This window comes from Mya arenaria, chromosome 7, assembly GCF_026914265.1.
Source record: "Mya arenaria isolate MELC-2E11 chromosome 7, ASM2691426v1".
NCBI classification, from domain to species: domain Eukaryota; kingdom Metazoa; phylum Mollusca; class Bivalvia; order Myida; family Myidae; genus Mya; species Mya arenaria.
The window spans coordinates 70,570,684-70,583,626 of NC_069128.1; the positions used below are offsets into that span (position 1 = coordinate 70,570,684).

General features: G+C 36.7%; 1 protein-coding gene across 1 annotated transcript; it reads right to left on the reverse strand.

Annotated features, from left to right (window-relative positions):
* Positions 1–1,389: 1,389 nt before the first annotated feature.
* LOC128241449 (fucolectin-3-like) lies at positions 1,390–10,838 on the reverse strand. Its single transcript, XM_052958377.1, has 4 exons — positions 10,566–10,838; positions 7,831–8,049; positions 6,196–6,396; positions 1,390–5,190 (listed from the first exon to the last, which is right to left on the reverse strand). The coding sequence occupies exons 1-4, from the start codon at positions 10,666–10,668 to the stop codon at positions 4,955–4,957; spliced, it is 759 nt and encodes a 252-aa protein (XP_052814337.1). The 5' UTR covers positions 10,669–10,838; the 3' UTR covers positions 1,390–4,954.
* Positions 10,839–12,943: the final 2,105 nt, after the last annotated feature.

A 12,943-nucleotide genomic window follows, 5' to 3' on the forward strand; every position in this document is an offset into this window, starting at 1 on the left:
TATCTTTTGCTCAAGTTATGTAGTACTCTTGATGTTGTTTATAAGCTGCGTGGCTGTGTGTACAAAAATGTATAGAAAAGTTACTTGTAAAGAACGTTTGTGCCATATGAAAGAAGTGCTATATAAATGTGGTATAATAATAATAATTATATTGATGATAATTATAATAATATAACAGAATTTAAACCTTGTCCATCTCAGATGATTTTTTTACATCAAGGTAGTTTACCAGAGACTTTACACAAATTGGTAGCAAGGCGGATAACTCTAACTTTAACAATTGTTGAGTCAGGCCACTTTTAGACTGAACACAAACAACGGATGAGTGTTGATGTTTGCTCTACGGCTATTTTGTCCATTTATTCATCTGTAATGGACAGTTCAGCATGGGCAAGAGATAATTCATAATTCTTTTTTCCAACTCGTCAAATATTGAAAGAAAGATGTCATGATATTGTAGTATGCTTGTACTTTCAAAATTGCCTAATCATTTGACCTTCGCCATTATTGAAAAAAAAATATTCAATTATATTTGGTACACATGTTGCCGAACAATACGCACATGTTAGCAAGGGGGAGACCTCTGGTTTTAAGAACAAGAACAACAAACATGCATTGGCACACTTTTTGATGAATTCACACATTATTTCTAAGACTTTCTGTTTCCATCCAGATCAAGCTGAGATTCCTCATGGTTGGCCATACGCACGATAACGTGGACCAGTCAATTTCTGCGGTAGCCATCCACCTTGGGAAAATTAATATAACTGCTCAACTCATTTTAATGCAGGCATTGAGATGTTTTCCCTCTCCACCACCTTCCAATTTTCACACGACAGGGTTACATTATTATAAACAGGCGATGAAGACATATAATTTATGGTCTTCAAAATGGCAAACAACTAGTTCACTGAAGTAAAGTAGCTGTCTAGATAGTTGGAAATGTTCTCTTCTTCATGCTTATCTTAATGGTTCTTTGAAGAACATGAGAACCATGTTCATGAATATTTACATGCTTCTGGAGCGTGAGTAAAATTAGATAGTACTCGCATGATACGGAATCAGAAAAAGACAGTATCATCATACGGATTTTTCAATACGGCGTGCTGTATTTTCATTGTTGGATATGGAAAGGGAATTTGATAGGCATATAATAAATAATTAGATCCAGCTAGCACTAGGAACATTATTCAATTATTCAATGGTAACTGCATTAACCATGACTACATTGTCACAAATATGAATATATTGCATGCACAAACAAAATCCAATAATTATCAATACATCAAATCACAAAGCAATTAAATTTTTGATGACATTTTCCGTGGGTTTGAATACGACCTCAACTTGTGGGATTTCGTAAACAATTGAACAATAAAAACACTGTGAAACATTTTATTCAAAGCGTTTGAAAAACAGAAACATAAAACATCACCAAATACATAAGACATTAGAATTTATTGGTGCAGTTGTTGAAAAGCTCTTCATTATGTATGCATAATTTAAAGGTTTTAAATAAGCATGTTACAAAAAAAACGTTGTCAGACCATACTGATCAAAAATGTGTTCTGTCTACAGACCCATGCTCTGTTGAAGTCATGCAATTGTCAGACAAAGCTGTTCAAAATTGTGTTTTGTCTACTGACCAAACCTCTGTTCAAGTCAAGCAATTGTCAGGTCATACTGTGCAAGACTCTGATTTGACAAAATCAATAACGCCTGTCTAAAACCAAAAAAAAGAACAATGTCTGAGCCTGGTTTCACAATTATTTTAAATTTTGAAAAAGCATAGCAAACTTAGAAAATGCATTTTGTCAAAGTAATTGGACTATTGTTATCGCTGTCTTATCGAATAAAAGCTTTTAGGCTGCAAATATTTACTCGTGTTGGTTTGTTCTTGAAACTGGCCTCCTATTTCTGACAAAGAAAACACCCTTGTTTTAAAAGTGCATTAGTAAATATCATTGTTTGCTCAAATTACCTCATCAGCTGGTTGTTCATTTGATTTAGAAATATATACCACCATAAAACAAAAGCAATATACGTTAAACATAGCACTCATGTTATTCATAAACAACGTAAATTAGATTTGAGTTTGAGATATTTGGGACAGGGCAAGGATTCATAAAACATCTTAAGTCATTTCCTAACTTATGTAAATATTAGTTATTAATTAAGTTTATTATCTCACTGCTCATTTCATATATGAATACTTTTTTTTCTTTATATCAAGAAAAATACCATTAGCCGCCCTAATCTCAATCTCCACTCATTTTACCAAATAAGTCATTATAATTCGTATGTGCTTTTTACACTTTTTGATAGCGTGTTCGCTGATAAAAATATGTTGATTAAAAACTTTAGACAAGATTCCAAAGAAAAATAGTCTTCAGCAAAAGATGGCATTGAGTACAACTCATTGTATTTTTTTGCTCTAGAATAAGTTGTGTTTGTAATATTGACAATCGTGTAATTGTTCTTTCATCAGCATCGTCGGCAGGCACGGTACTTTCTTCCGTACACTTCATACATACCGTGGGGCAATTGACTGACTAAATCTCGTTTTAATGAATATGCATGAGGCAGGAGAGACAACTCGTCTTCCAATGGAGTCGCATGTTACACTCAAACAATATTCAATAACTGAACAGTGTCAGTAGCCACCGTGGCCGTGTGATCTTGACTACTGCCAAATATTATTCTACTGAGACGGCGTGCCCGGTTCAACTACGGCAGAATATTTTTCAACCGTTAAGCATCTGGTACTGTACGGAACCAATGTAATTGACTCATTAATTAAAGCTGCACTCTCACAGATATACCATTTTTACAACACTTTTATTTTTCTGTCTTGGAAAGAGCAAAATTTTGCATAAATATCTGCAAACCAGTAATATAAGTTTGCTGACAAAAAATCAGATCGTACATTTTCATATTTCCGTTCGAAAATTAATGTTTTATGGCTTTAACCGTTAGTAACGGTTTAAGAACAATGCATAAAACATCAATTTTTGTACTTAAATATAAAAAATCTGCTATCTAATTTTTTGTCAGCAGTGTTATATAACTGGTTTCCATTGGTTTTCGCAAAAAATGGCTCGTTCCAAGACAAAAAATTAAAAAGTTGTCAAAATGTTCAATCTGTGAGAGTGTAGCTTTAATTTATAATTACGATATTTTTCTAACTAAATTGCCCACGGTACACAATGAAGCACAGCGTAATGTGTATCGTGGGTATCCGACGATGTATCAACACATTCTATCACAAAATACTTTTTATACTATACCTTGTAGTAGTAACTAGTAATCATACTATATTTATAACATCGTAAGTCATTTCCTAACTTATATCCTTTTCTAAGTTAATTATATCACTGGTCATTTCATATAATAAATCAGTAATGTCAAAACATATTTTATTTTCATTTAAGGAATGAATTGCGGGGTTGATGTCATTATCGGGGTATGAACGCAATTGGGTTGGTCAATGTGTGTGGAGTCCGAAGGACTCCACGCGTACTTTGACCAACCCAATTGCGTTCATATCCCCGATAATAACATCAACCCCGCAATTCATTCCTTATATTTACACCAATAGTTCATTATTTCATTCAAGAATTGTTAAAAAAATACTTTATTTCATATAAGAAAACCTTTCAGTAATCCGTTCTTACCCATTCTGTAAATAGAACGACCAGACTATAACCGGAAACATTTTTTTTCAAATGACGTCACAATAACGCGGGAAAAGATCAACCACTTGAAATCACTTTAAAACGTAAAATTGAAACACTTCTGGTACCAATATATTTAAAATATAATTAACTAACACTTTTAAAAATGTTGATCTATATTGTACGGGACCTGCAGACACAATACAAACAATAACAAGATCAATAGCGTTCATGTATATTGTTATGCAATGAATTACGATCCGAACATATCCGAAGATGTTGTGTTCATCGATTGATGAACGCAATTGCCGAAAGGCAGTTCATTTAAGGAATGGAAGTTGAGGTGTAAATATTGTACTTTAAACAAAATTCAATCTCTTGTGCAAACAAATATTTTATTTAAATATTTAATTTGACTATGATATGTCTAGGAAATCGACTTAAGTTAGTAAATGACTTTTTTTTAATTTTTTGCGGGCCCAGATAATGATGTGTAAACTGATTTAATGAAGATTAAAAATGTAAAATCCTGCGCTGGCCCCAATTTCTCGAAACTTCTTAAGAATAACAGGCTTAAGTTGCATTTTTCAATTGCCCATAATACATAATTAGATTGGATTGGATTTTGATAAAAGAAAAATGGTTGATTGTGATTTTCATCAAGATAACTCCTATCTAAGTATAAAAACACTTAAAGAAGCAGATATTACGCAATTCAAAAAAAGTGAGCTTAGTTTTATCCAATGATTATGGACTTAACAAGTTTCGAGAAAATGCCTGGTGTCCTTTTAAGAAAGAGTGCATGTAGTGAATCACGCATATCAAAAGCAACTGGGGTTTCTTAAACAAAGAAGTAATAAATTCAATCACAAAAAAACACAGCAAAAAATAGAACTGTTTAACCTATTCGTGATTTAAAAATGATAAATCACTTAATAGTACTTGTCACCATTCGGAACTCCTCGGCCATTTTTCTCGATAACAACCTCGAATGTACATGGACGGTTTACATACTCAGAAATCGGTATGTTTAAGTCCGCTGCAAGTAGATCGCGTAGTAATTTATTTTAGCATGTAAACTTACTGACTTTACATTTGGGAGTCTTATTTATGTTTGCAATAGTACACTTTACCGGCAATCAATTTAAACTTAGATCAATAAATATAAGCTAAAACACTACATTTAATTAACGATATAATTTCAAAATATTACGAACTACTTCTACTGATGTACCGGCATACATTTCGATAAAAATGGCCGAGGAGCTCCGACAAAATTTTCACGGAACACAACTTATTGCAGTGTACTCGGACGAAGCGGGTGAAGCGTCCCCGATTTCCAATGGCGTCTCAAACAGGTCGCAGGTCAAGGTCGCCGCGTTGAAGTTAGTACTTAGGCATTTCAGATCCATGTGGCAGGCGTAGGCACATCCTATGGGGCTCCGGACGTTGCTTATGGTTGCCAGGGGCGTGCTGTTTTGGATCTTGGCCATTGAGCTAGTAGCGAATTTGGAACCTGTCAATCGGAATGGCATTTAATGGGTGCATATACTTTAAATGGCCTTTAAAGATTGGTCTTATGGAGGAAACGGTTACCCCTTTTCTCCATCATGTGAAGTATTCTGCCCCATATGCACGCAATTGTTTTTATCTTGAAACACTTTTGTACTATTTCTATTTAGTATTTATGTATTTACTTATATGCATATATATATATATATATATATATATATATATATATATATATATATATTACCTCGATTGGTAAGACATTTGAATCACACTTCAGTCCGTTTCCTGGTCTGAAACCTGTACTTTGTATTTTGGAAGAGATGATTTCAATCTGATGTCTTTGATATGCATTGCACAATACCAGATTCCCATACACAGGGTGTTTATTATTTAGCCTATGTCCATGTGTGTTACTATATGCATCAAATACTTTTTAAACAAATTAAATTACATCGAAGATTATTAGAACCACCACATACAGAAATGGGTCGTATAGTAAGAATGACTTATGTAATATGACTTCATACTTTCTTTTGGCTAAAATTAGAAATACAGTCTCTATGGTGCTATGTGTTTTTAAAGGACATATGTTTTTGGAAAGTAATTCACATTTCTATCTTTCTTAAAAGCATATTTGATATGATGACAAGGAATAAAATGATTAAGTAAAATCTTAATGATTAGAACCGGGCGGAGTGAGAATTTCAAAGGAGCCCTTCTTATGCACTAAGCCTTTACTACAGGTCATCTAACTGAAATAGAATACAACCTTATTGGCTGACACATTGTCAACGCAACGCAAGATCCGACACAGGGAGTGCGTATAGGATGAGTGGCTGTAGGCGGACATGTAAACACTTGCGAAAGTTGAAGCGTTGAATAATTAAGCCTAGTACATAATGATAGCTCATCTGCAATTTCCTTGGATGAAATTGTATGCTGTATTCTAAAAACAGATAATTCATTCATTTTTATAAGACCCATTTCTGGTTGTTGCGGCTCAATTTACTTGGGGATTCGACTTCCACCTCACACAGAGTAAGCCTCTGATAAGGGGGATTGCGCGTAATGTTGACATAACGAGCCTGGCTGTTGGGTGGCATGGTAAAGGTGTAACTTGCGCCTACAACTCCCTCGTGGAATCCAGCCAGGGAATATGGTCCATCTTTATCTAGTCCTATGAAAACCTCCACATTGCGAAGCCTCACAGCTGAAACGTGATTGAAATGACTTAAGTTCAATGCGTACAGGAATATTATAAAAATATAAAACTACAAAATACTAGACGCATAACTGTTTCATAACGAGGAATGTTTCATTAGTCTCGGTGAGTTCTAGTGTTCCCATCAATTCTTAAATCTTAGAGCGTCCTAGAAATACACTTTGCGGTCTTAGTGCAAGACGGTTGCAAATAAAAGGCGTTACAACCGTCTTGAGCTAAGCCCTCTAATGGTAACTTTTAATATTAGAGGTAATACACTGTAAACTGTTTCTTTCTGAATGAAAAAAACGCGATGCGCTGTTGCTGTAAATATATCATCTTAAGTATATCGATGTGCAAAAAAGATAAGTTTATGGGCCGATTGTATGCACAATCTCCAAAATAACCGATTTCATGATATAAGTGAGTAACATTTGATATTTATAAAGTTTATAAAGGCAATCCATAGCTAAACATTTGGTATGATCCGAATGATAATTCTTTGGCTGTAAAACAAAGTTACAAAAAGTTTGAACCATCTTCGAAATTCCTAGATACTTAAAATTTGTCTTTGAAGTCGTCGACTTTATCTGCGTAGAATGTCACAGACCTTCAAATACATGTACTGTATATTTCATAGTGAAGTGACCGATTCGCAAGCGTATTAAAGCTGCACTCTCACAGATATACCATTTTTACAACTTTTTTTTTTTTTTGTCTTGCAATTTTTTGCATAGATATCTGCAAGCCAGTGATATAGGATTGCTGACAACAAATCAGATCGTAGATTATCATATTTCCGTTCGAAAACTATTGTTTTATGGCTTAAACCGTTACTAACGTTTAAGAAAAATGACTAAAACATCATTTATATCGAACATTTTAAATTTCCATTCAATATTTTTAAACCATTTAAGATGTGTTTCATTGAGCAAAGCTAATAATGTTTTCTTGCGACAATGTACACCGTTGTGAAAATAGCAAGCCGCACTTACCACCTGTATGACGTCAGCGGTCCATAATACATTTTTGGCGAGGTCCGGACCGGCCAAAATATGATATAGACCGCTGACGTCATTAAACTGGATTTTTATCAAAATACAGTGATATACGGACCGATCGACTTTATATATATACAAAGAAGTGACGCATTTATGTAAGGTATAATATATGTCAATAAGTGTCCTTGATATTGGGATAGATAAAAATGCCAAATGTTCGCGCATGCACAGAAAAAATTACCATCAACACCTTGGTTCTCGTGCCAACGTTTCCTGATTAGTGCCAATATGGTTAGCCGCCTCGGAATGTTGTTATATTTTGACTAAGATCTACAGTATTAAAAATAATAGAATATAACAATCTGCAGTGTTAAATACTGATTAAATAGGTAATGTATTTTTGTGACAATGTATGAAAGAGTCCGTTTTGCATGACACGTACAAGTATCACCATTTCGATTGTAGATTGTAACTGTGGACACTTGATATATAGCACCAAGATCAACACTCCAAGTGGCGTCAGATGATAGGGTATGTGTACATGATTTATCGTAAAGCAGGTTCCCGCTAGTGTTCCCATCAACCGCTTTATCGGCTGTTGTATCTTGTGAGAATGTGTCCGTCTGGTATGCTGGTTTTCCAAGAGCCACATTCCTCGCACCTTTAAAAACATAGACAAGAGAGATGAATTTGTATAAATGTAAAACTATTCGTATCTGAGAAATGAAAGCTGTTAAGTTGTAATTCATTTTTACTCTTAAATGCTTTCATCAATAGTATAATAGTTCTTCACTGGCTACAGCGGCAAACACCTGACAGAGACGGATAATTAAGGCTACAGGGGCGAACACCTGACAGCGCCGGGTAACTATGGCTACAGCAGCGAACACCTGACATAGCTGGGTTACTATGGCTACAGCGGCGCACACCTGACATAGCCGGATTACTACGGCTACAGCGGCGAACACCTGACAGAGCCGGATTACTATGGCTACAGCGGCGAACACCTGACATAGCCGGATTACTATGGCTACAGCGGCAAACACCTGACATAGCCGGATTACTACGGCTACAGCGGCGAACACCTGACAGAGCCGGGTAACTATGGCTACAGCGGCGAACACCTGACATAGCCGGGTAACTATGGCTACAGCGGCGAACACCTGACATAGCCGGATTACTATGGCCACAGCGGCAAACACCTGACATAGCCGGATTACTACGGCTACAGCGGCGAACACCTGACAGAGCCGGATTACTATGGCTACAGCGGCGAACACCTGACATAGCCGGATTACTATGGCTACAGCGGCAAACACCTGACATAGCCGGATTACTATGGCTACAGCGGCGAACACCTGACATAGCCGGGTAACTATGGCTACAGCGGCAAACACCTGACATAGCCGGGTAACTATGGCTACAGCGGCAAACACCTGACAGAGCCGGGTAACTATGGCTACAGCGGCGAACACCTGACAGAGCCGGGTTACTATGGCTACAGCGGCAAACACCTGACAGAGACGGATAATTAAGGCTACAGGGACGAACACCTGACAGAGACGGATAATTAAGGCTACAGGGACGAGCACCTGACAGAGCCGGGTAACTATGGCTACAGCAGCGAACACTTGACATAGCCGGGTTACTATGGGTACAGAGGCAAACACCTGACAAAGCCGGATTACTACGGCTACAGCGGCGAACACCTGACATAGCCGGATTACTACGGCTACAGCGGTGAACATCTGACAGAGCCGGATTACTACGGCTACAGCGGCGAACACCTGACATAGCCTGATTACTACGGCTACAGCGGCGCACACCTGACATAGCCGGGTAACTATGGCTACAGCGGCAAACACCTTACATAGCCATGTTACTATGGCTACAGCGGCGAACACCTGACAAAGCCGGCTTACTATGGCTACAGCGGCGAACACCTGACAGAGCCGGATTACTATGGCTACAGCGGCGAACACCTGACATAGCCGGATTACTACGGCTACAGCGGCGCACACCTGACATAGCCGGATTACTATGGCTACAGCGGCGCACACCTGACAGAGCCGGATTACTGTGGCTACAGCGGCGAATATCTGACAGAGCCGGATTACTATGGCTACAGCGGCGAACACATGACATAGCCGGCTTACTATGGCTACAGCGGCGAACACCTGCCAAAGCAGGGTTAATATTTGCATGTCGACAAACTAGTTGTTTAATTTCATTTCAATCTACCCTGGCGTAAACCAGCGCCCTCCGATGGCCCGGTAAAATTTTGACCGGCAATCGGCAAAAGGTATAGCGGCAATTATCTGTGACCATTTATTATTCTGTCAAATTAACATTAGCATGTAACCTGCAAAAGTCGACACATTTGAATTACACTGCCGTTAGCCGAACTTGTAGAAAAATGGGTGAAAAATTTGAAAATGAAGAGCATGGTATAACACATTCTGAAGGTGTGTAAAAAAATTATTAAACATGTTTATAAATAAAATGTGCTTTAATTTAGATGATTAACGAAATTTAAAATCAAGTTTTGTTTAATCAATAAATCAGAATAAATCAATCCCAAGTATTGAATAATGTGTGGACATCTCTAGCGCGCTGCATTTCGCTGCTGGTGATTGAAATATACATTACTCGCGCTTTACGCTCGTTGTGTATAAATTTCAAACACTCGGGCATGGGTGATGAGAAAATGACATTATATTGTTGGAAAGTTTGCCCAGGCCCCAATATCACGAAAATACTAAAGTCAAATCTCAATCTCTATCTCAACTCATTTTACCACATACAAGCATCGTATAATTCAAAATCTTGCATGTTTTCATAACTTTTGTAAACAAATTTTCTTATAGAATTTGTTATTGAAATTTTTTGACTATAGTTCAAAGAAATCTTATTCTAGAGCAAAAAATATACTACAGTAATTGTTAAAAAGGCAATGAATTGAACTCAAGTACATATTTGGCTATGAAAAAGATTTAAATTGGAATCTTGACCAAAGGTTTTGATCAACATATTCAATGAAAGAATGCGTGTTTCCAATAAATGTTGTATTATATGGTAAAATGAGTTGAGACTGAGTTTGAGATTTGACTTAAGTATTTTCGTGATATTGGGGCCAGTTTTGATGTACTCAATAGACAACCGACATGTGGCACATACCTGCGTACTGGATGCTGCTAACGAATAGCCACAAGAAATTAACATGCCCAAAACTCGTCATTTTAGATATTCTCAATAGTTCGTTTAATGTTTTCCTCAACATCCGATTGTAACAAAATAATGATAACAATAATACTAATTCCAGTTGTACCCTAATGTATAACAATTTGAACACTTGTTATAAATAGAAGTAATGCACTACTGCATTGCAAGCCCGGACAGTTCAATGAACTGAGAAGCATGTGCACCGCGCTCGATCACGGCCGTGTGTGTCGTGCAGTTTGTTGCTACTTGAATGTAGTGCACTGAACGAAAGCAGAAAGCGTTTTATCGATATGGAATATTATGTAAATCCCAATGTAATAAAATTTAAATTTTTAATGTGTTTAGCTAACAATCAATTTAGCAAATATAGAAAGTTATGCCAGTTGGTAAAAGTAATATTAAATACGTTTTAGGGCTGTCATTACATATAGCGTAATATACTTCCATGCGAACAGCAATAAGAGTTACTTTAATCTCATTGTTACCACACATGTTTGTTTAATGCATTGTTAAATTTATGTCTCTCCCATCAAGTTTTGTGTATGAGAATATTGCATGTTTTTTTCTTTCTTTTTTTCTCTTTTAAAATAGCCTCGTTTCTTAGTATGTATGTCTTTGTCTCATATGCTCATGCTGTCATGTTATCATGAACTGGGTTCTTTAAAAAAGATCTTGTTAACTTGTAAACTGGTTGCACACAATCAATATAGTTGTATTTCTAATTGTTTTAACATCTAAAGCTTGAATACAATGCACTGCAGCAGTAGATAAATGAATGATTTTTCACAGAATCAGTATACAAAAATTCATTCAAATCCACTAAAAAAGACAACTTCAACTACAACCTAAATAAAAAAAAACCATATGCATTGATAGTCTTACTACAGTCTAACGCCAGAAATGTCAAAATTTCATAAAAATATTGACGCCAAAAAATGAAAGAAGTTTTCAATGAAAAAAATAAAGTAGTTATCCAGTAGTGTTAATTTTATGGCCGCTGTTTCAAAGCTTTATGGCCGCTGTTGCAAAGCTTTATGGCTGCTGTTGCAAAGCTTTATGGCAGCTGTTGCAAAGCTTTATGGCTGCTGTTGTAAAGCTTTATGGCCGCTGTTGCGAAGCTATATGGCCGCTGTTTCAAAGCTTTATGGCTGCTGTTGCAAAGCTTTATAGCCATTGTTACAAAGCTTAATGGTCGCTTTATAGCCATTGTTACAAAAATTAATTGCCGTTGATTAAAAGCTGATGCAAAGCTTTATTACCGTTGTTGCGAAGCTTTATGACAGTAGTTATATCAACTATTGATGACAGCTGTTGCCAAAAAGTATAACGGCTGCTGCAAAGCTTTATGGCCGAGGCTACAAATCTTTAAAGCCGCTGTTGCAAAGCTTTATAGCCACTTTTGTTATGTCTTTTGGTCGCTGTTGTTAAGCTTTATAGCCACTTTTGTTATGTTTATTGCCTTATTGGCCGCTGTTGCAAAGCTTTTTAGCCACTTTTGTTATGTCTTTTGGCCGCTGTTTCAAAGCTTTATAGCCACTTATGTTATATCTTTTGGCCGCTGTTGTAAAGCTTTATATCCACTTTTGTTATTATTTTTGGCCGCTGTTGTAAAGCTTTATATCCACTTTTGTTATGTTTTTTGGCCGCTGTTGTAAAGCTTTATATCCACTTTTGTTATGTTTTTTGGCCGCTGTTGTAAAGCTTTATAGCTATTGTTGCCAACATTTATAGCCACTTTTGCAAAACTTTATTGCCACTGTTTCAAAGCTTTATAGCCACTACTTTAAGGCTTTATATAGCCTCTGTTTCAAAGCTTTATAGCCACTGTTGCAAATCTTTATGGGTGTTGTTGCAAAGCTTTATAGCCACTACTTTAAGGCTTTATATACTTGTAGCCTCTGTTTCAAAGCTTTATAGCCACTTTTGCAAAGCTTTATGGGTGCTGTTGCAAAGCTTTATAGCAACTACTTTAAGGCTTTATATCGCCTCTGTTTCAAAGCTTTATAGCCACTGTTGCAAAGCTTGATGGGTGCTGTTGCAAAGCTTGATGGGTGTTGTTGCAAAGCTTGATGGGTGCTGTTGCAAAGCTTGATGGGTGTTGTTGCAAAGCTTTATGGGTGTTGTTGCAAAGCTTGATGGGTGTTGTTGCAAAGCTTGATGGGTGTTTCTGCAAAGCTTGATGGGTGTTGTTGCAAAGCTTTATGGGTGTTGTTGCAAAGCTTGATGGGTGTTGTTGCAAAGCTTTATGGGTGTTGTTGCAAAGCTTTATGGGTGTTGTTGCAAAGCTTTATGGGTGCTGTTACAAATTTTTATTGACGCTGTCATAAATCAGT

What these genes read in the sequence shown, in the direction of transcription:
- LOC128241449 (XM_052958377.1), bottom strand. Translation starts at nt 10,668, where the DNA reads ATGTTGAGGAAAACATTAAACGAACTATTGAGAATATCTAAAATGACG. An exon ending in CAATCGAAATGGTGATACTT is followed by an intron (nt 6,397 to 7,830) that starts GTACGTGTCATG and finishes ATCACGTTTCAG; the next exon opens with CTGTGAGGCTTCGCAATGTG. An exon ending in GGTGGAAGTCGAATCCCCAA is followed by an intron (nt 5,191 to 6,195) that starts GTAAATTGAGCC and finishes TCCGATTGACAG; the next exon opens with GTTCCAAATTCGCTACTAGC.